Source organism: Hemitrygon akajei, chromosome 12, assembly GCF_048418815.1.
Source record: "Hemitrygon akajei chromosome 12, sHemAka1.3, whole genome shotgun sequence".
NCBI lineage: Eukaryota > Metazoa > Chordata > Chondrichthyes > Myliobatiformes > Dasyatidae > Hemitrygon > Hemitrygon akajei.
In genome coordinates, this window is record NC_133135.1 from 107921825 (window position 1) to 107943533 (window position 21709).

The 21709-nt window shown below is 39.3% G+C and overlaps 1 protein-coding gene across 2 annotated transcripts in view; it reads right to left on the reverse strand.

The window, feature by feature from the left end:
* Window positions 1–21709, reverse strand: part of LOC140737362 (cytochrome P450 2C23-like) — a 65878-nt gene that overhangs the window by 36468 nt on the left and 7701 nt on the right. For both annotated transcript variants that reach the window (XM_073063820.1, XM_073063821.1), the window contains exons 4-5: window positions 8968–9117; window positions 7310–7470 (exon numbers count right to left, since the gene is read on the reverse strand). In XM_073063820.1, the coding sequence (XP_072919921.1) occupies window positions 7310–7470; window positions 8968–9117 (311 nt within the window). The remainder of the gene's footprint in view (window positions 1–7309; window positions 7471–8967; window positions 9118–21709) is intronic.

The window sequence follows — 21709 nt, forward strand, 5'->3', positions numbered from 1 at the left end:
TGTCTTCCCCCCAATGCCATGAGCTTTGATTTTACCCACCAATCTCCTATGTGGGACCTTATCAAATGCCTTCTGAAAATTTTCCCACAGACAACCACAAAACGAAGAAAACCATGCAAAGTTTTCAAAGAAAAACATCAAAACCCACCCCACATGTAAAAAATTGAACAAATACCAACAAAATATACAGCACAGAATATAAAACACAGAATCTACAGAGTGCAGGCATATTCAGTTCAGCTCAGTTCAATCTAGCGCTGCGTCATTCGTTACCTGCAAGCCTCCCTGATCAAAGCCACTGAAAATAGCAACAAAAAGACAAGCAGTGACCAGAAACACATCATAAGGTGAAATACAGAGTCCAATATACTCCCTGTATACCCATGACTGTATCGCCACCCACAGCTCCAATCTGCTAATTAAATTTGCTGACGACACTACATTGATTAGCTTTATCTCAAACAATAACAAAGTGGCCTACAGGGAAGAAATCATCTCTCTGACACAGTGGTGTCAAGAAAGCAGCCTGTGTGTCAATATCACATAAATGAAGTTGCTGGTTGTGGATTACAGGAGGAATGGAGACAGGCTAACCCCTATTGACATCAATGGATCTGGGGTTGAGATGGTAAACAGCCTCAAGTTCCTCGACATCCACATCACTGAGGACCTCACCTGGTCTGTACACACCAGCTGTGTGGTGAAAAAGGCACAACAGCGCCTCTTTCACCTCAGATGGTTGAGTAAGTTTGGTATGGGCCCCTCAAATCCTAAGAACTTTCTACAGGGGCACAATTGAGAGCATCCTGACTGACTGCATCACTGCCTGGTATGGGAGCTGTACTTCCGTTAATACAGGACTCTGCAGAGAGTGGTGCGGACAGCCCAACACATCTGTAGTTGTGAACTTACCGTGAATCAGGACATTTACAAGGACAGGTGTATAAAAAGGGCCCGTTGGATGACTGGACTCCCAGCCATCCCAACCACAGTCTATTCCAGCTGCTACCATCCGGGAAGCAGTACTGCAACATAAAAGCCAGGACCAACAGGCTCCGGGACAGCTTCTTCCACCGGGTCATCAGACTGATGAACTCACGCTGACTTGAGTGTACTCCATATTACATTGGTTGTTCTATTTATTATAAATTACTATGATTGCACATTTAGATGGAGATGTAACGTAAAGATTTTTACTCCTCAATGTATGTGAAGGATGTAAGAAATAAAGTCAGTTCATTTCAATTCATTCAATCCAATCCACAAACTGCATTGATTAAACCTTATCCAAGACCCAAGACTCCAGCACAATCCTCCGGCAGCATCAACTAAGAAGATGAGAGAAAGTCTTTTCAAAAGAAGGGACCTTCCTTCGGGAGCAGCAAAGGGAGAGACAGAGAGAGGGAGAGAGAGAGAGACAGACAGACAGACAGAGACAGAGAGAGAGACAGACAGACAGACAGACAGAGAAAGACAGAGAGAGAGAGAGGGAGAGGAGAGAGAGAGACAGGCAGAGAGAGAGAGAGAGAGAGAGAGAGAGAGAGAGAGAGAGAGAGAGAGAGAGAGAGAGAGAGAGAGAGAGAGAGAGAGAGAGAAATTCGCTTTGTCACATTTACATCGAAACATATCGTGGCATTATTATCTTCGTCTTGAGCCCATCACTCCTACTGGAACAAAGGCCTACAACAGAATTTCCCCAGAGTTCTCTGTCCTGGGCCAGCCTTTCAAGTTATCCCCAGGTATAGCCCATCTTCTTCCTCTCTCAGGGATGTGGTCTTTGGAGTTTCTGTAGCTCTGTGATTTTTATGAGATGGGGTTACTAGCGCCATACCCACCCTCCTCCTTTTGCGATCATCCAAGGCGGAGTTGATGTAATTATGGTTGTATTATTATTAACCATATGGTGCTGTTAGCAATTTTTCAGGCTCAAATGTCATTCAACCATAAATGAATATCACCAAATGAAACCTCATTACTCTGGGCCAAGGTGCAAAACACAGTACTGACAGTCACACACAGCAAAGCCACATATAGCACATGTAAAATAGCAAGCTCATATAATAATAACAAACAAGAGAAAATCTGCAGTTGCTGGAAATCAGTGAAATACAATCACACAAAAAAAATGGTCCAAGTCCCTGAGTCGATCAACATTGCAGCAGTCTGCAATCGAACACGATACCAGCTCGTCTTCTGCCGAGCGAACACTGGGGGCAGCAACAGCAGTGTGGATGCCTCCAATGGAGCACACCAAATCCGATGCCTCTCTCATGGGCAACTATGAACAGGCAACAACACAGGTTGAGGTCTAGTCCCCATTGAGTTGTCATTGAGTTTTAATGATTAATGATTAGGACATGCTCTCTTCTTACTGCTGCCATCAGGAAGAAGGTACAAGAACCTCAGGGCTGACACCCTAGATTCAGGAATAGTTATTGTCCTTCAACCATCAGACACTTTAACCAAAGGGAATAACTTCACTCAACTTCACTTGTTCCCTCATTAAAATGTTTCCCACAATATACTGTTACATACCCCGTGGGTATCTTGTGACTGTCTTATGACCATGATGTAATTAAGCATCTGGAGAGCATGATATAAGGGTCTTGTGATGGTGGGGTGAGGTAATTTCCTGCCAGTGTGAGGTCATGTGATGACATGTTCTCAACAGGTATAAAGCGGGAAAGCCTGCTGTGACGAGGAGTTTTGTGTTGAGTCGTCGTTCAGTTCGTCATTTACTCCGTTATTCTGCGTATTTGGTCTCATGACACAGTTTGGTTTTAAAGTAGAGTTTTACTTTCTACTGTAAGGTACACAATCATTGTGCCAGCAGTTTTGCTAATTGCTGCCAGTTTGTTTGATGTATCTTTGATTTAATTTTAAAGTCTAAGTATTGGAGAGTGAAGACTTTACCGAAGTACGGGAACCCGAAGGATTGAGTGAAGTTGGTGTCATTTGGTGGTTTACTACAGGATCGACCTTATTAAATCTTCATTCAGGGAATAGTGACCTGCATCTGAGATAACCCCTACCTGTAAGAGTAGACAGGGTTGTGCAGTGTTAATTTGCCAAGAAAAAGGTCAGTTCCTTTACGCCATTTTTATTTCCTTTGTTGTGAATCCTTCGGGCAAGGCATATTTTGGCTGGGGTCAGCAGTAATGTCACATTGTCGAGGAATTCATTACTTCAGGAAAGTCTTTCCTAATTGACTGTATAAATCACTTGGACTTTCGTATTTACCACTTTAAGCCCGTTTTCACATCTACCACTTTAAGAATTGTTCTGGAGTTGCCGTATTCTGGTTAAGTTTTCTCTCATTTTTACTTTTCATTTTTATTGAGCAGATTTTAATAAATGTTTATTTGTTTATAAAAAACCTGTCTCAATTCTATATTCATTGTTGCGGAGACATACCGTAACAGTACAAATTCACTTTCAAGGGCTCTTCATCTCATGTCTCAATATTTATTCTGCTCTCTGGTTGAACACTTTATATGGTGGTCTTTCATTGATTCTGGGACTACACTTCGTTAAGTCTGATCACCTGGCTGTACTTCTACTCCCTGAGTATAGGCAGAGACTGAAGACTGCAGCACCAGTAGTGAGAACCAAGAAGGTATGGACCAGGGAGGCACAGGAGTGCTTTGAATCAGTAGACTGGACTGTATTCAGGGAGTTACTTTTGAACCTGGATGAGTATGCCGCAGTTGTCACCGATTTCATTAAAACCCATGTAGATGAGTGTATGCCTACAAAAACTTACCGTACATTCCCAAAACAAAAGCTGTGTTTGAACAAGGAGATTCAGGTTCTGCTGAGGGCTAGATTTGTGACAATCCTGATTCAGGTCTGGCAATCCAGCTCTGTATTAGGAAACCAGGCATAACTTGAGGAGGGTTATTTCAAGAGCCAAGAAGTTATTCCAGGAGAAACTCAAGACAAAATCAGATCCATGTCAACTCTGGCAGGGTTTGAAGGCCACTACTGACAAAGCAAAACCCAACATCATGAATGGCAATGATGCTTCACTACCACATGAGCTCAACACTGTTTATGTCTGCTTTGAGAGGGAGAATAAAACCATAGCTATGAGGGTCTCTGCAGCATCTGATGACCCTGCAACCTTGGTTTCAGAGGGCGACGTCAGGCTGTCTTCCAAGAGGGTCCAAAGCAGCAGAGCACTATGGACTACCTGGTAAGGCTCTGAAAATCAGTGCCAACCAACTGGTGGGAGTATTCAATGACATTTTGAATCCCTCACTGTTATAGCCAGAAGTTCCCACCTGCTTCAAGAGGGCAACAATTATACCAGCCCAAGAAGGGATAGCATGAGCTGCCTCAATGACTATCGTGAAGTAGCATTCACATCTACGGTGATGAAATGATTTGAAAGGTTGGTCATAACTAGAATCAACACCTGTCTCAGAAAGGACCTTGAACCACTGCAATCTGCCTATCGCCAGAATATGTCTACAACAGATGCAATCTCAATGGCTCTCCGCATAAGACCAAAATAAATTGCAGAAACCAGTAAGATTAGTCAGCTCCATCATGGGTACCAGTCTCCGTAGTAGCCAAGACATCTTGAAGGAGTGGTGCCAGAGGAATGCGGCTTCCATCATTAAGGATCCCCACCACCCAGGACATGCTCCCTTCACAGTGTTACCATCAGGGAGGAGGTACAGTAACCTGAAGGCACACACTCAGTGATTCAGCAACAGTTTCTTTCCCTTTGCCATCCGATTTCTGAATGGACATTCGACCCATGAACATTACCTCACTACCTCTTTTATTTTTGTTATTTTGCATTACTTATTTTAACTTAGCTATTTAATAAACATATATACAGGTGTCCCCCACTTTACGAATGTTTGCTTTTTGCCACATTAGTGACCTGTTTAAGCATTACAAAGAGGATTTTCGCTTTTACAAAAAATATTCTCGTATAAATGAATGGTTCTTCACTTTACGCCATTTTGGCTTAAGAAAGGTTTCATGGAATGCTCTACCTTTGTAAAGTGGGGGACACCTGTACCTTAATGTAACTCAGCTTTGTTCTCTATATTTATTTATTATGTATTGCTATGTACTGCTGCCGTAAAGTTAACAAACTTCACAACATATGCTGGTGATAATAAATCTGATTCTGATTCAAATTCTGTGATAGTTATTACTGTATAGATTTGTTAAGTATGCCCTCAAGAAAATGGATCTCAGTGTTGTATGCAGTGACCTATATGTACTTTGATAATAAATTTACTTTGAACTTTGATTAAATTAGCTTCACGTCACACATACATCGAACCATACAGTGAAATACATTGTTTGTGTCAATGGTCAACACAGTCCTAGGATGTGCTGGGGCAGCCCACAAATGTCACTATGTTTCTGGTGCCAACTAAGCATGCCCACAACTCACTAACCCTAAACTCTCCACCTTTGGAATGTGGGAGGAAACCGGAGCACTCAGAGGGAAACCACACAGTAACAGGGAGAACGTACAAACTCCTTACAGGCAGCAGCGGGAATTGAACCCAGGTTACTGGCGCTGTGAAGCACTATGATAACGATTACGCTGCTGCAACAGCTTAATGTACATCATGGTTTATTAGAAATATATTGAATGAATGAAATGAAATATCTTAATTGTCATTATATAGTACAATTTGTCATGCACCAATACAGCAAAAATGAGTTTGCAAATCTCGTACTCAATGCTATAAAACAACAATAAAATAAATAAACAATAAATATTAAACAATATCACCTATTCGCCTGGATCTTAAACACCCTGCCACTGTCTATAAGGAGATTTACGTTCTCCCTATGACTGTGTGGGTTTCCTTGCATTAGGACCTGAGCCCCTCTGTAGAGAAGTGCTCCGGGACTTGACCACACTGCCCAGTGATTCCATCTGGGACACGTCTTTCTGCAGGCACTAAGGGTGAAGACTAGTGATGCCCACAGTCAATGACTGAGGTTGACAATCCCGAGGATGAGGGTGGGTTACCCACCAGTTCGGCGTGTCTTGGGAGGTTGATGGTCTGTGCAAGCTCAGAGTTTGAGGCCTAGAGGTCAAAGTCCTGCAAATGGCAAGTCCTGGGGTCAATACCCAGAGGTCAAAGTTGGAAGTCAAATCCAGCAATCAGTCCCTGGGTCGGTATGTCCGGTAGTCAGAGGTCCGACATCAGTGAGTCCACACAAGGGACTAGAGGTTGTGGAGGCCTAATATCTGCAAATCCGAGAGTCCGGGGCCAAGGACTGCTGGTCGGAGGCTGACCTGAGGTTGGAGACCTGTTTGTGAGAGTGGGTGGGAGGGTGGAAAAGCGGCTGGCATGTTGTGCTGTTCTGCTGAAGACTGCAGGCATGATATACTGGGACCGGAGAGTTGGTGAAACCTGCAGGCTTTCCCCAGCACAGCCTTACGTTGTGTAGGTTTTTAAACACAAATGATGCATTGCACTGAATGTTTCAGTGTACGGGTGATAAATGAATCTGAATCTTCAATGAGCATTTTCACAGTCGGCAGACTGAGAGACAGGTAGACTTGTGCATTGTTACAAGTATTAAAATACGGTAGTCTGGGAACAACAATATGGAAATAGCCATCCAAAATTAGATCTGAAGTCACAACTACAAAAATACTGCATTACATTACAAAGTATATGCAAAAACATTACATTGGTGAGACCCATTGTAAATTGGGCGACTGCTTCACTGAGCACCTCCACTCCATCTGCCAAAAGTGAAACTTCCTGATGGCCAAATATTGAAATTCCTGTTCATTCTGACACATTGGTTCATGGTGACCTCTTGTGCCAAGAAGAGACCATCTCAAGGTGGAGGAGCAACACCTGATCTTCTGTCTGGGTAGCCTCCAAACTGATGGCATGAATATCAATTTCTCATTCCGATAAGAAGTTTTTACTCTCCATTGCCCCATCCCCTCTTCTATTCTCCACCCTGGCCTCTTACTTCTCCTCACCTGCCCATCACCCCACTGGTTCCCCAGTCTCTTCCCCTTCTCCTATGGTTCACTTTCCAGCCCTGAAGAAGTGTCTTGGCCCAAAGCATCAACTCTCTATTCATTTCTATACACAATGCCTGACCTACTGAGTTACTCAACCATTTTGGTTGTGATGTTTAACTTGGCATTTGTTAATATTAAATGCTCTCCCTCTATCTTGATGATAATTAATGTCGATCCTGAATCTCTCAATTTCACTGACACATTGACCACCTGAATCTACAATGAAAATATGTTCGCTCTTAACTTCAGTAACTCACAATCCACTGTAGAGAGACATACCTGTGTCCAAGGGCTACTCAAACCATAGAAAATTTCTGCAACCAGCTCCGTCAGCCAGAAGAGTTGTTTATCTTCGTAATCAAATCGTTTTCCAAAGGTGATGGAACAGATGATGTTTGACGTTGCACCTCGCAGGAGAAAGTTTGGGTTGAAAGGTTCACCTGGTTCAATTAAAGAGGCCATTTAGAAAATCATAGGGCATTAAAATGAAATTTTGGGGCAGGTCTAAATGCTTTTTGGACATTAAACACAAGAGATTCTGCAGATCCTGGAAATCCAGAGCAACACACACAAAATGGTGGAGGAGCTCAGCAGGTCAGGTAGCAGCTATGCAAATGAATAATCGGTTGACATTTTGAGTCAAAAGCCCTTCATCAGAACTGGAAAGGAAGAGGGAAGAAGCCAGAATAAGGAGCTGGGGGGAGGGGAAAGAGGACAAGCCAGAAGGTGATTGGTGAAGCCAGCCAGGTGGGGGTGGGGGGTTTGAAGTAAGAACCAAGCACTGGTGAAGAAGTAATCTGTTAGGAGAGGAGTGGACCATAGGAGAAAGGGAAGGAGGGGGGCACCAGGGAGAGGTGAGAGGCAGGTTGAAGGGAGAATAACCTTTGGCACCTTCTTATTCTTGCATCTCCCCATTCCTTTCCAGTCTTTGGCCAGAAATGCCAACTGTTTATTCCTCTCCATAGATGCTGCCTCACCTGCTGAATTCCTCCAGCATTTTGTGTGTGGTGTTATAGATACTAAATACATGTCTGTTCAAAAGGTATCAGTTAGTTACTTGATACAGAACCAGTGAGGCCTCACTGGGAGTATAATGAGCAGTTTTGGGCCCCTTATCTAAGAAAGCATATGCTGACATTGCAGAGGATCCAGCGGAGGTTCACGAAAATGATTCTGGATTGAAAGGCTTGTCACTGCTCTTTATCAGATTACGGTATTGCTTTGCACTGTTGAAACTATGTGTTATAATTATGTGGTCTTTGTCAGTTAGTCTTTTATCAATTATGGTATTGTCTGCACTGTTGAAACTATATGTTAACTATAACTATATGTAACTATGTGGTTTTGTGTAGGTCTTGTAGCTTTAGTTTTGTCTGATGGGTTTGTTGTTCCTTTCCGGGGAACATGCTAAGACGGTAGCATGATATCGATATGCAGCAGCCTCTCCAGACTCTGGATTGGGGATTACCAAACGTTATGTGGTTTTTCTTGTGTGGTTTGTTTTGTGCTTTTTTGTGATATCATTCTGGAGAACGTTGTCTCATTTTTTAACTGTATTGTAGTTGTGGTTTATAAATGACAATAAACTGAATCTGAATCTGAACATTTGCTGCTTCTGGGACTGTATTCGCTTGAGTTCAGAAGAATGAGGGGTGACCTCATTGAAGTCGGTTGAATGTTGAAAAGCTTCGATAGAGTGGATGGGGAGAGGATGTTTCTTGTTTTGGGGGAGACTGGGACCAGAGGGCACAACTTCAGAATAGAGGGATGTCCTTTTAGAATAGAGATTAAGAGGAATTTCTTTAGCCAGAGAATGCTGAGTCTGTGGAGGCCAGGTAATTGGATATATTTAAGGCAAAGGTGGATAGATTCTGGATTAGTCAGGGCATGAATGGATACGGGGAGAAAGCAGGTCCTCGAATGCTGTAATGACAAACCTTTCTTATTCCTGAAGCTTGTGACCAGGAACTGGGCTTCCTCCTGAATCCTCTCCTCAACGCTCTTTTTCCCCATTCCAAAATTCCTCAAGGTGCTGAGAGTGAATCTCCGAAGCTGCTTCCATCTCTCGTCACTACTGAAAACAACTCCTGCAAGAGAGACCTCAGGTTAACGTCCCTTTGGAAGGGTTTGTCTATTTTCTGAGGGCCAAACATTGTTAACCAGTTTCCCAATTTATTCTTTACCCTTCCTAACAACTGCCAAGATGTTCTAAGCTCCTCATCTCAGTGCTCATTCTTCTAGGTAGGAATTTCTACTATAGAATTCCACAGTTAAATCAGCTGGTCACCAAACACAGTCCAAGATTTCCCTGATTAGATGTCACAAGACAAACAAAAAGAAACCGTAAAAGAATGGGAGAGGTTCACAAGAATTATCTCAGAAATTAAAAGGTTAATGGATCAGGAGCATTTGATAACTCTAGCACTGTACTTGCTGGATGATCTCAGAAATTGTAGGGTTAATGTTTGAGGTCCATTTGATAACTCTGGGCCTATACTTGTTGGAGTTTAGAAGAATGAGGAGGGATCTTACTGAAACCTATCAAATATGGAAAGCCCTAGAGTGGACATGGAGAAGATTTATCTCTTTATTTATTGAAATACTGTGCAGAATAGGCCCTTCCATCTCTTTGATCACATCACCCAGCAATCCCCCTATTTAACACTCGCCTAATCACAGGGCAATTTACAACAACCAATTAACCTACCAACTCAACCCCATCTTTGGACTGTGTGAGGAAACAGCAGCACCTGGAGAAAACCTACGCAGTCATGGGGAGAACGTACAAACTCCTTACAGTTAGTGACGTGAATTGAAGCCGGATCACTGGTGCTGTGAAGCATTGTGCTAACAACTACACTACCATGCCGCCCATGGTAATGATGTTGCCTATATTGGGGAAGTCTAGGACCAGAGGTCATAGCCTCAGATTAGAAGGACATTCCTTAGAACAGAGATGATGAGCAATTTCTTTAGCCAGCGAGGGGTGAATCTGTAGAATTTGTTGCCACAGACAATTATATATTTAAAGGCACCAGTCCAGGTAAAATGGAGCAGATAAGATTTAATGTGTGGCTCAAATCATGGTGTAGGTTAGAGGGGCATAGGTTTATGGGACATTTGTGTGCCTTTTGGGGCTAATGGAACCTGTAACACTGGGACCGGTTGCACTTGAACTGGAGGGGCACTAATGTACTGGGCAGGCGTGTGCTTCAGTTAGCTGAGATCTGTTTAAACTAGGGAATGAGGAGCAGGGTACTAGGAAGAGGCTGGGCTCAGCTGTTTAAACATCATCGTGGAGAATAACATATTAGGACATAAACCAATTATAGACTTCAAAAATATAAAAATGGGTTGGAATAGGATGAAAAACCAGTAATAGACTGGGGATGGCCTGTATAAATGCAAGAACTATTAAGAATAAATGAGCTGGAATTACATGCTAGTGTGTATAAATATGATACAACAGCAATAACTGAACCTGGCTGACCTCAAAGGATGGTGATGAATATAGTATTAAAGAATATACTTTATTTAGTAAAGATAGGCAAGATGGTCCAGTGTCGGTGCTGTGCAATTGCTCAGCAAAAGGAGTTGTAAGGCGCTCCTTCCATCCAATAGCCTACAGGTCACCCTTGGGCAAGGTTTAGTACTGTTTAGCCTCCCAATCAGGGTCACGTGAAGCCATGGTTTGCAGGTGGTGGATGGTTTTTATAAGCAGATTCTACAAATTGGAATTTATGGCTGTAAAACTAAAAACCCTGGGCAGATGTATCTGCTGGTCAATGGCCAGGGTTACCCATCCAGTATGGACACTGCAACTGAAGAAGGCAACAGGAAACCACGTCAGTGTTCCTCCCTTGTACAATCATGAACTCAAGTCAACTACGGTCTCAGCACAAAGATGTGAGTGGAGCCTTCACATAAGGAGCCTCATCCGGTAGAGGATCTCATGCGCCACAGGTGAACCTCAACCATTATCCAGCGACTGTCGGCAGATTAAAAGCAAAGAAGATCAAACTAGCAACCTGGAATGTAAGAACCCTTAACCAACCTGGTAAACTAGGCAACATCAAACAGGAAATGGAAAGATTAAAAATCAACATCTTGGGAATGCGTGAGATGAGATGGAAAGGAGCTGGTAAAACAAGCTCAGAGGGATATACCGTCATTTACTCAGGAGGAGAAATACATGAAAATGGTGTTGGAATTATGTTAGATGAAGAACATGCAAAATCAATAAAAGGCTATTGGACAATATCAGATCAAATGTTACTTGTGAAACTACGTGCAAAACCCTTTGACATTAACATCGTTCAAGTTTATGCCCCAACAGCAGACAGCAGTGAAGAAAACTTCGAACAATTTTATGACGAACTAGAAGCAGCATTAAGACAATGTAAAAGCTCAGAAAACACCATCATTCAAGGTGACTTCAACACAAAAGTAGGCAAGACCAGGGACGAGGACAATATTGGGCATTACGGCATTGGTGAGAGAAATGAGAGAGGTGAACGACTCTCTCTCTGTGACATGGGTCACAGAAAAAATTATATAATTAGTAATACCATCTTCAAGCAACACCCAAGAAAACTATGGACAGGTTAGAGCCTGGGGATAACACCAGAAACCAGAATGATTACATGCTTATAAGGAGAAGGTACAGAAATGCTCTGAAATCATGCAAAACATATCCGGGTGCAGAATGCTACAGTGATCACGTACCAATAATCAGCGTGATGTACCTGAGACTCAGAAAGCTTAAAAGACCAAGAGTAGAGCCAAGGCTGAATTTGGGTCTTTTGAGAAAAAACAGTGACATCAAAAATATATTCCAAATAATAGTGAAGAACAAATTCAAGGCTCTACAAAACATGACTACAAAACAGCAATGGGAAAACCTCAGAGACAGCATAACACAAGCAGCACAAGAGATTCCCAAACACCAGAAAAAAGCTAAAAAGAAATGGATGACAGAAGAAATTCTGAATCTTATGGAACAAAGAAGAAAATGTAAGGAAAATGAAGAAGCCTACATATCCTTGCATGCACAGATAACAACCGAGGGCAAGGCAGCAAAAGAAAAGTGACTTAAGGACAAATGTGAGTTAATAGAACAATTGCAGAAGACCAACAACAGCAAATGTATGCACAACGAGATCAAAGAGGTCAGAAATCGGAAGGAAAGCAGGGCAACAACAGGATGTATAAAAGCAAAAGACATATCTACGATTGTGGAAAAAGGAAAAATAATGCAAAAATGGACAGAATACATCACAGACCTATACGACGAACAAGATCGAGAGGATAACTTTGATATTGGCAAAAACAACGAAGGCCCAACAATACTGAAAGAAGAAATGGAACATGCTATGAAGAAAATGCAAAAGGGGAAATCATCAGGACCAGATAACATTCTGGTTGAACTGTATGAAGTGCTGGAAGGTTTTGGTGTAGCAAAATGAACAATCTTATTGAATAGAATATACAACAGTGGCAAAGTACCAGAAGATCTTTTAAAGGCAGTATTCTTTGCACTGCCAAAGAAACCAGGTGCAACAGAGTGTGGACAACACAGAACAATTAGCTTAATGAGTCACCTCACAAAAATTCTACTTAGAATCATCACACCCAGAATAAGAAACAAAATTAAACCAGAGATCAGTAAAGAACAGAATGAAGGATGAAGAAGGCAAGGGAACATCAAACACAACTTATATTCTCAGGAATATTATCGAAAGGTTAATAGAAGTATAACAAGGCCTAGACTTCTGTTTCATTGACTACACAAAAGCCTTTGACACAGTGAAACTCCAAATCATCATGAAAATCATCATATTAATATCGACAGAAAAAATCTAAGAATAATCAGGAATCTCTATTGGCAACAAATATGGATAGACAACGAGATTGGTGAATATCAGCCAATAAAGCAAGGAGTCAGACAGGGTTGTGTTCTATCACCAGACCTGTTCTCCCTGTACAGTGAAAACATCATGAGAACCATACAAGACTGACCTGGAATAAGTGTAGAAGGATACAGTATCAACAACCTCTGCTATGCGGATGATACAGTACTGGTAGTGAACAGTGAAGTAAATTTACAGAAACTAGCATCTACCAACAACACAAAGAGCGAAAGACTTGGCCTAACCTTAAACAAAAAGAAAACTGAAGTAATGGTAATATTAAAGAAATCTGATATCCTAAAGTGTAGGATCATATTGGGAAATGAAATCCTGAAACAAGTTCACAACTTCAAGTACCTTGGCTCATGAGTAACATCTGATGGCAAATGCGAAACAGACATAAAAGCAAGAATAGCAATGACAAGAACAGCATTTACAGAAATAAGAATCATCCTAACGAACAAGAAAATAGCAATTGACATCCGCCTTACAACTCTGAGCTGCTACATTCTTTCTATATTGATGTATGGCTGCGAGTCATGGACCATCACAAATGCAATGGAAAAAAGAATCAATACAGCAGAGATGTGGTTCCTAAGAAGAATGCTATGCATATCATATACAGACAGGATAACCAATGAAGAGGTTCTACAGAGAACAAAAACAATACGTATATTACATTAAAAAAATCAGAAAACAGCAATCAGAATTCTTTGGACACTTCTTGCGAAGAGAGACATTAGAACATTTAGTTACAGCTGGAAAGCTGGAAGGAAAAAGAAACAGAGGCAGACAGAGAATGAAAATGAGAGACAGATTAACATCACGGTTAGAAACAGGGGAGGCAACAACTACAATTCGGAAGGTCAGGGACTGTGATGGATGGAGAGACATGATCGCCCATGCCAAATGGCAAAGCACCTGAACAGGCAAGATGGTAAAGGTGGTGGAGTAGTCACATACATAGAGAGAATATAAACATGAGGATCCTTGTGATAGGAGATGAATTGAGACTTAGTGAAGATATTTGGGTGAGAATTGAAAGCTACAAGAATAAAGGAATAACATTGACTGTATGTTATAGACCTCTCATCAACGACGGAAGTCGTTGAGCTTTTGGGAACAAGCGATCATAACATTATTAGTTTTGAAGCTCTGTGTAAAAGTATATCAGCGGAAAACAAAACTATTACATTGAATTTCAGAAAGGCAAAGTTGGTGCAGATGTGGCGAAGACTTCGGAAAGTAAACTGGAAGGAAGTGCTTGACATTGACTCAGTTGAGAAACAATGGGGTCAATTTAAATAGGTAATACACACAATGCAGGAAAAGTTCACACCCAAGGTCGGGAGAAGCAATAAAAGCAATAGATCAACTACATGGATAATTAAAGATATACATAAAATTATTGAAGAAAAGACAGCTATATAAAGAATAAAGAAAAAATAGTAATGAAGTTAACCGTAGGGCATTGAAAATATGAGAGTTATAGTGAAGAGGGAAATTTGGATTGCCAAAAGGCAGGTTGAGAAGGATATTGATGGTAATGCTATGATTGACCCAAGTGATTTTTTTCAATACCTTAATAGTAAAAGAAATGTCAAGGAGGAAGTTAAATATATTAGGATTAATAGTAAGGTGATAAATTATGCAGAGACGGACATAATGGATACTCTTTGCACATATTTTGCTAAAGTAATCACCCACAATTAAGTTCGGTTAGCAACATGCCAGTAAGTGTAGAGAAAAATAAAGTTGTTTTAAGTGACTTAGAGATCTTAGAAAGTGAAGTCATGCTTCAGCTGAAAAGACTGAAAGTTAATAAATTTCCAGGGCCATCCCACAAATATCCAATGGAACTTAAAGTGGACTGTGATTATATATACAAACCCCTAACATGTATTTTTCAAAAGTCGGTGAAGACTGGTGAAATCCCCAAGGACTGGAAATGGGTTAACATTGTCCCAGGATACAAGAAGGGTGACCATACAGACCCTAGTAAGTATAGACCTATAGACCCTAGTAAACTTAATATGCATCATAGGTAAGATAATGGAAACATTAGTAAAGAATGAGGTGGAAAAGTAGCTGATAAGAACAGGCATGTTAGCAGATCACCAGCATGGGTTGAGAAAGGTGAAATCATGTTTTACTAATATGCTGAAGTTCTATGAGGAGGCAATTAAAATTTTTGATAACAATAGAGTGGTTGATATCATTTATTTGGACTTTCAGAATACCCCTGGAGAGGTTAATAGTCAAATTACAAGAAGTAGGGATTCTTGTTTACAAATTTTAATAATCTGACATTTAACCGAAGCAGATTTCAATTGACTAGCCAATAGTTTACCAGATTTTTCACCATGAATATACAATTGGCTCCTAGACTTAATTAATTGATTTTCAATCGAGGATGTTAAAAGTAAACTATGCTCCATTTGAAGTTCGACCCTCTTTTTATAAAGCTCCTGACTAGGAGAAATAGGATATTTCTTGTTGATTGCTTTAATCTTACCAACCAACATACAAATCTCTTTATTAATTCGTTTTTTTTCAGTCCAGCAGAATATGAGATAATCTGCCCACGGATGTATGCTTTAAAAGTATCCCATAGAACCCCGCTGGAAAGTTCTTCCATAGAGTTTGTTGAAAAGAAGAAATCAATCTTCTTTAATAAAATTCACAAAGTCTGAGTCCTGTAGTAATACAGAATTGAATCGCCATTGTCCAAAACTAGAAGGTGTATCCATTAATTTAATAGAGAGCTTCAGGGGTGCATGGTCAGGGATGGCAATGGAATCATAATTGCAGTCAGTAACAGAGGGAATTAAATGAGAGACAATAAAAAAGTAGTCAATTCTAGAATAACTGTGGATACATGGGAAAAGAATGAGAACTCTTTATCCTTTGGATGTAAAAACCTCCAAATTTCTGAAATACCAAAATCAAGCATAAAGGAATTAATAACGGTAGCCGATTTATTCAGAAGTGCCTGATTAGACTTAGATCTATCCATTGAAGGATTTAAACAGCAATTAAAATCTCCACCCATTATCAACATATAGTCATTTAAATTGGGAAGGGATGTGAATAAGTGTTTAAGATATTCAGGATAGTCAACATTTGGAGCTAAACATTAACCATAACCACTTTTTTTGTTACAGAGTAGGCCAGTAATTTTAAAAATCTACCATTTGGATCTGAAATTGTTTTATAGTGAACAAATGAAATTGAAGAATCTATAAAAATAGAAACTCCTTCACTTTAGCCAGAGAATTCAAAAGGTACTGTTGATCTTTCCAAAACCTAAAAAAATGCTGATTATCCTCTTTCCTCACATGAGTTTCTTGTGCAAAGATAATATGGGCATTCATTCTATGGAATACTTTGAAATTTTTTTTCCGTTTAATTGGATGGTTTAAATCGTTTGTATTCCAAGAAACAAAATTAATAATCTTATCCATCATAGTAAAACCAGTAATATGGTACATAAAGGGTTAACCAGAATACAAGCTCATGAACCCAGAAGAGGAAAAAAGGTTCAACGAGGAACCGGAAGTTACGACATATCGGACATTTCAGTAGTTTCAAAATAGCCTGGGTGAAAAAATCTAAACTAAAAAAAGAAATACCCCCTCCCCCCACCCACAAAGACCTGGAAATAGGCCAGAGTTGGAACTATGATGGTCGATCATGATGAGATAAACAAATCTTTTCAAGTGTTTTACATCTCCTTATATCTATCAGAATTTCCTGATGACCTCACTATAATGTACGAATTCTTAAGGAAATTGAATGTTCCGAAATTATCACCCAATGAACGTTTAGTATGAGATGCTCCTATTACAGAACAAGGAATAAAAGATGCTAGTTCTTCAATGAATTCAGGTAAAGCACCTGGTCTAGATGGCTATAGAGTATAATTTTTAAAATCCTTCTTTATTGTACTTTCTCCCTGGGTATGTAGAATCTTTAAGGATGCATTATTTATAGGTAAATTACCACAATCTTTTTATGGTGCCTCTATTTCCTTAATACTTAAAAAAGATAAAGATCCCACTGAATATGCATCATATAGGCCTATATCCTTATTGAACGTGGATTCTAAGATTTTTTCTAAAATATTGGCAATTAGATTGGAGAGTGTATTGTCTCAAATTATTTTGGTTGATCAGACTGGATTTATTAAAAAGTGATCTTCTTCCTTTAATATTAGGGGATTAATGAATACAGTTGGCCCTCCTTATCCATGGATTCCGCATGCGCAGATTCAACCAACCGTGGATTGGGAAAACCTGGAAGTTCTCTCTCCAGCCCTCATTATTTGAGCATGTACAAATGATTTTTTCTTGTCATTATTCCCTAAACAATACAGTATAACAACTATTTACATTGCATTTACATTACATTAGTTATTATAAGTAATCTAGAAATGACTTAAAAGTACAGGCAGTCCCTGGGTTATGAACGAGTTCCGTTCTTGAGTCCGTCTTTAAGTCGGATTTGAAGTCGGAACAGGTACATCCGGTATCATTTAGCGTCAGTTAATCAAACGTTTTTCCTTAGTATATAGTACATATTTTACCTTTCTATGCATTTAAAACACTTAAGAAACATACATATTTCAATAATTAAACCACTGCATTGCTCAGTAATAATTGTAGCTTTCATTGGGGCAGGGCCTTTCACATGCTCCATTAAAATTGTTCCGATTGTTGACCGGCTGTAGCCTAACGCTTTTCCAATGACTGATGGCATTTCACCTCTTTCCGATCACTTTATAATTTCCACCTTATTTTCAATTGTGATCATGTTTATTTTCGTGAACAGAAACACTGCGGATTCAGAGCTGTGCTGGGTCCTAAAGACCACTGCACTGAATATGTTAAATAAAGTCCTGGATTCTGCTGGGTCCTAAAGACCACCGCACTGAACCAGGTCAAATAAGGGACTTGAGCATCCGCAACTTTTGGTATCTGCGGGGGGTCTCGGAAACAATCCCCCGTGGATAAGGAGGACCAACTGTATTGTTTATATTCCCTCATCTAGAACTCCAGAATGTGTCATCTCATTGGATGCCGAGAAAGCGTTTGATAGAGTTGAATGGCCATACTTATTTAGCATGCTTGAGAAATTTAATTTTAGCCTGCAATTTATATCTTGGATTAAATTGATATATTATACCTCTATGGCTACGGTACTTACCAATAATATAAGATCTTTTTTTCAGTTGTTTCATGGCACTAGGCAAGGCTGTCCTCTTAGCCCATTGTTATTTGATATTGCCCTGGAACCTTTAGTTATTGCTATTTGTGACTCACCTACAGTCAGCCCTCCTTATCTGCGAGGGGTTGGTTCGGGGACCCCTCGCGGATACCAACATTTGCGGATGCTCAAGTCCCTTATTTAACCTGTCTCAATGCAGTGGATCTTAGGACCCAGTGGAACCCCAGCCCTTATGTAACCTGTGTCAGTGCGGTGGACATTAGGACCCAGTGGCAGAGATCTGAATCTGCAGTGTTTCTGTTCATTAAAATAATCATGATTGTGATTGAAAACAAAGTGGAAAGTGATCAGAAAGAGGTGAAACGCCATCAGTCATTGGAAAAGCGTTAGGCTACAGTCGGTCAACGATCGGAACAATTTTAATGGATAAAGTGAGAAAGGCTCTGCCCTGATGAAAGCTACAATTATTACTAAGCAACGCAGTGGTTTAATTATTGGGTTTTGGGGTTTTGGGTTTTTGATACTCCACATCAACCCGGCACGGTGGAGAGCACACTCGATAGCGGTCTGTCACTGGATCGAACTCGGGAAGAAGTTCCCGAGCTCGGCGCTGAAACATATGTTCTTAAGTGTTTTATATGCATAGAAAGGTAAAATATATACTATATACTAAGACAAACGTTTGATTAACTGACGCTAAATAATACTGGATGTGCCTGTTCCGACTTACTTAGTAAGTGAACTTCCAACTTTTTTCGATTCCGATTCACAATAACCCATGCACGTCCTCCTGTATACTTTAAATCATCACTAGATTGCTTATAATACCTAATACAATGTAAATGCTATGTAAAATAGTTGTTATACTTCATTGTTTAGTGAATAATGACAAGAAAAAAAAGTGTGTACATGCTCGAACAACAAGTGCTGGAAGAGCACTTCCGCGTTTTCGCGATTTGCGGTTGGTTGAATCCGCGCATGTGGAATTCGCGGATAAGGAGGGCCGACTGTACTATACTTGGCATTTCCTCTGGGAATGTGATACATAAGTTATCATTATACGCAGATGATTTGTTACTATATATTTCGAATCCTGAGAAATCCTTTCCTGCTGTTATATCCTTGATCGTTAAGTTTAGTAACTTTTCTGGTTACAAACTGAATCTTAATAACAGTGAACTTTTCCCTTTAAATATCCAAGTTCCAATTTACAGACGTTTACCATTTAGATTGGTTACAGATTATTTTACTTATCTAGGTGTTAAAATTACTAAAAAACATAAGGATTTATTTAACGTCAATTTTTTTACCTTTAATAGACCAGGTCAAACAATCGCTTACTAAATGGTCCTCACTGTCTATATCACTGATTGATCAAATTAATGCTATTAAGATGATTATTTTACCTAAATTTTTATATCTTTTCCAAGTGGAACCAATCTTTATTCCTAAGTCCTTTTTTGTTACTATTGACTCTAAAATTTCCTCTTATATATGGCAGAATAAAATCCAAGGTTAAGTAAAAAATACTTGCAGAAATCCAAAAAGAATGGCGGCCTGGCACTGCCAAATTTAAGATTTTATTATTGGGTAATCAATAGTCGATATTTAATATTTTGGACACAAGATGTGGATATTAATCTCAGTCTGAAATGGATTAACCTTGAATGTAATTCTGCATAAGGATTTTCATTGGTTTCCATCTTAGGGACTTCGCTTCCCCTTGTTCTTTCTAAATTGAATAAACAAATGGTTAATCCAATAATTAAATATACATTACGAATATGGTTTCAGTAAATTTCTTGGCTTGAATAAATTTATTTTATCAAGTCCTATTATATCTAATTTTTTCTTTCAACCCTCTGTCATGGATCAAGCCCTTTCAGTCTGGAAAATGAAGGGTATAATATGCTTCCATGACTTATTTTTGGATAACCGTTTCATGTCTTTTGAACAGTTGTCTAATAAATATAATTTGCACAGATTCCATTTTTTTTAGATATTTACAGATCAGAGATTTTTTGAATATGATGTTACCTATTTTTCCAATTTCATATCCAACAGATATCATGGGTTTTTTTAGGCTTAAACAAGGGTTTAACAGCAATCATTTATGATATGATTATGAAAATACAGTCAGATATATCCGATAAAATTAAAAATGAATGGGAGAAGGAACTTCAACTTTCTTTACCTATAGAGAAACGGGAGAAAATTTTTCAATTAGTTAACTTTTCTTCTATTTGTGCTAAACATACGCTGATTCAATTTAAAGTGGTGCATAGGGCTCATATGTCTAAAGATAAATTAGCTTGTTTTTATTCTCATATAAATCCGATCTGCAATAGATGTCACTCTGAGGCAGCCTCTCTGACTCATATGTTTTGGTCTTGTCCTCTTTTGGTAAAATATTGGAAAGGTATTTTTGATACATTCTCTACAGTTTTGCACATTGATTTACAACCTCACCCTATTACTACAATTTTTGGTTTACCAATGATTAATCTGCCCTCTGCAGCTCGGCGGATGATTGGATTTGCTACTTTAATGAATAGAAGATATATTTTATTGAATTGGAAAGAGATGAATCCTCCAACTACATCTCAATGGTTTTCCCAAGCCATTTCCTGTTTAAACTTAGAAAAAATTAGAAGTGGTACCTTTGATCCCTTGGTTAAATTTGAAGAAACTTGGAGGCCATTTATCCAATACTTTCATAAAATGTAATTTGACATTTTCCTATTCCTTTATATTAATTATCAATTTGAGTAGAGGAGCAGAGTCGATGACATTAATAATTTTATCCGATATAATAGAATAGCCCGGCTTTGTTTAGTTTAGTTTACTTTGTTTTTGATTTTTCAATTTGGCATTCTTTTCCATCTTTTTATTTCCTTGTATCTTGTCTATATTAAGAGTTTGGGAGGTCAACTATATTGGTGTTGCCTATAGTTTTGATTCACGTGTTAATTGCCAACAACATAATCCCACTCCCTCTGTACTATTATGACCACTATGTATTTGTCTTTGAAAAGTACAATAAAAAGATTGAAAAAGAAAGAAAGAAAGAAGTAGGGATTCAGGGTAAGGTGTGTGAATAGGCACAGAATTGGTTCTAAAACAGAAATCAATGAGTTAAAGTGAGAGGATCATTTTCACACCTAGAAGATGGTAAAAGTGGGGTTCAGCAGGGAACAGTTTTGGGGGCTGCTGCTGATTTAATTTGCATTAATGATATGGATAAGCACATAACAAATAAACCAATGAAGTTTTTTAGATGACATAAAATTAAGGAGATGGATTGATAATATTCAGGCAGAAGAATCAATACAGTTAGATCTGAACAAAATCCAGATTTGGGCAGATAAATGGCAGATGAAATTTAATGTCAGTAAATATAAAATAATACATATAGGAAGTAGAAATATTAGATATAAATATACAATGGTAGTTCTTGAGTTAGAAAGTGCACTGTATGAGAAGGTTCTGCATGTCCTGGTAGACTCATCATGATCAACATCTAGACAATGCACAGAAGTGATTA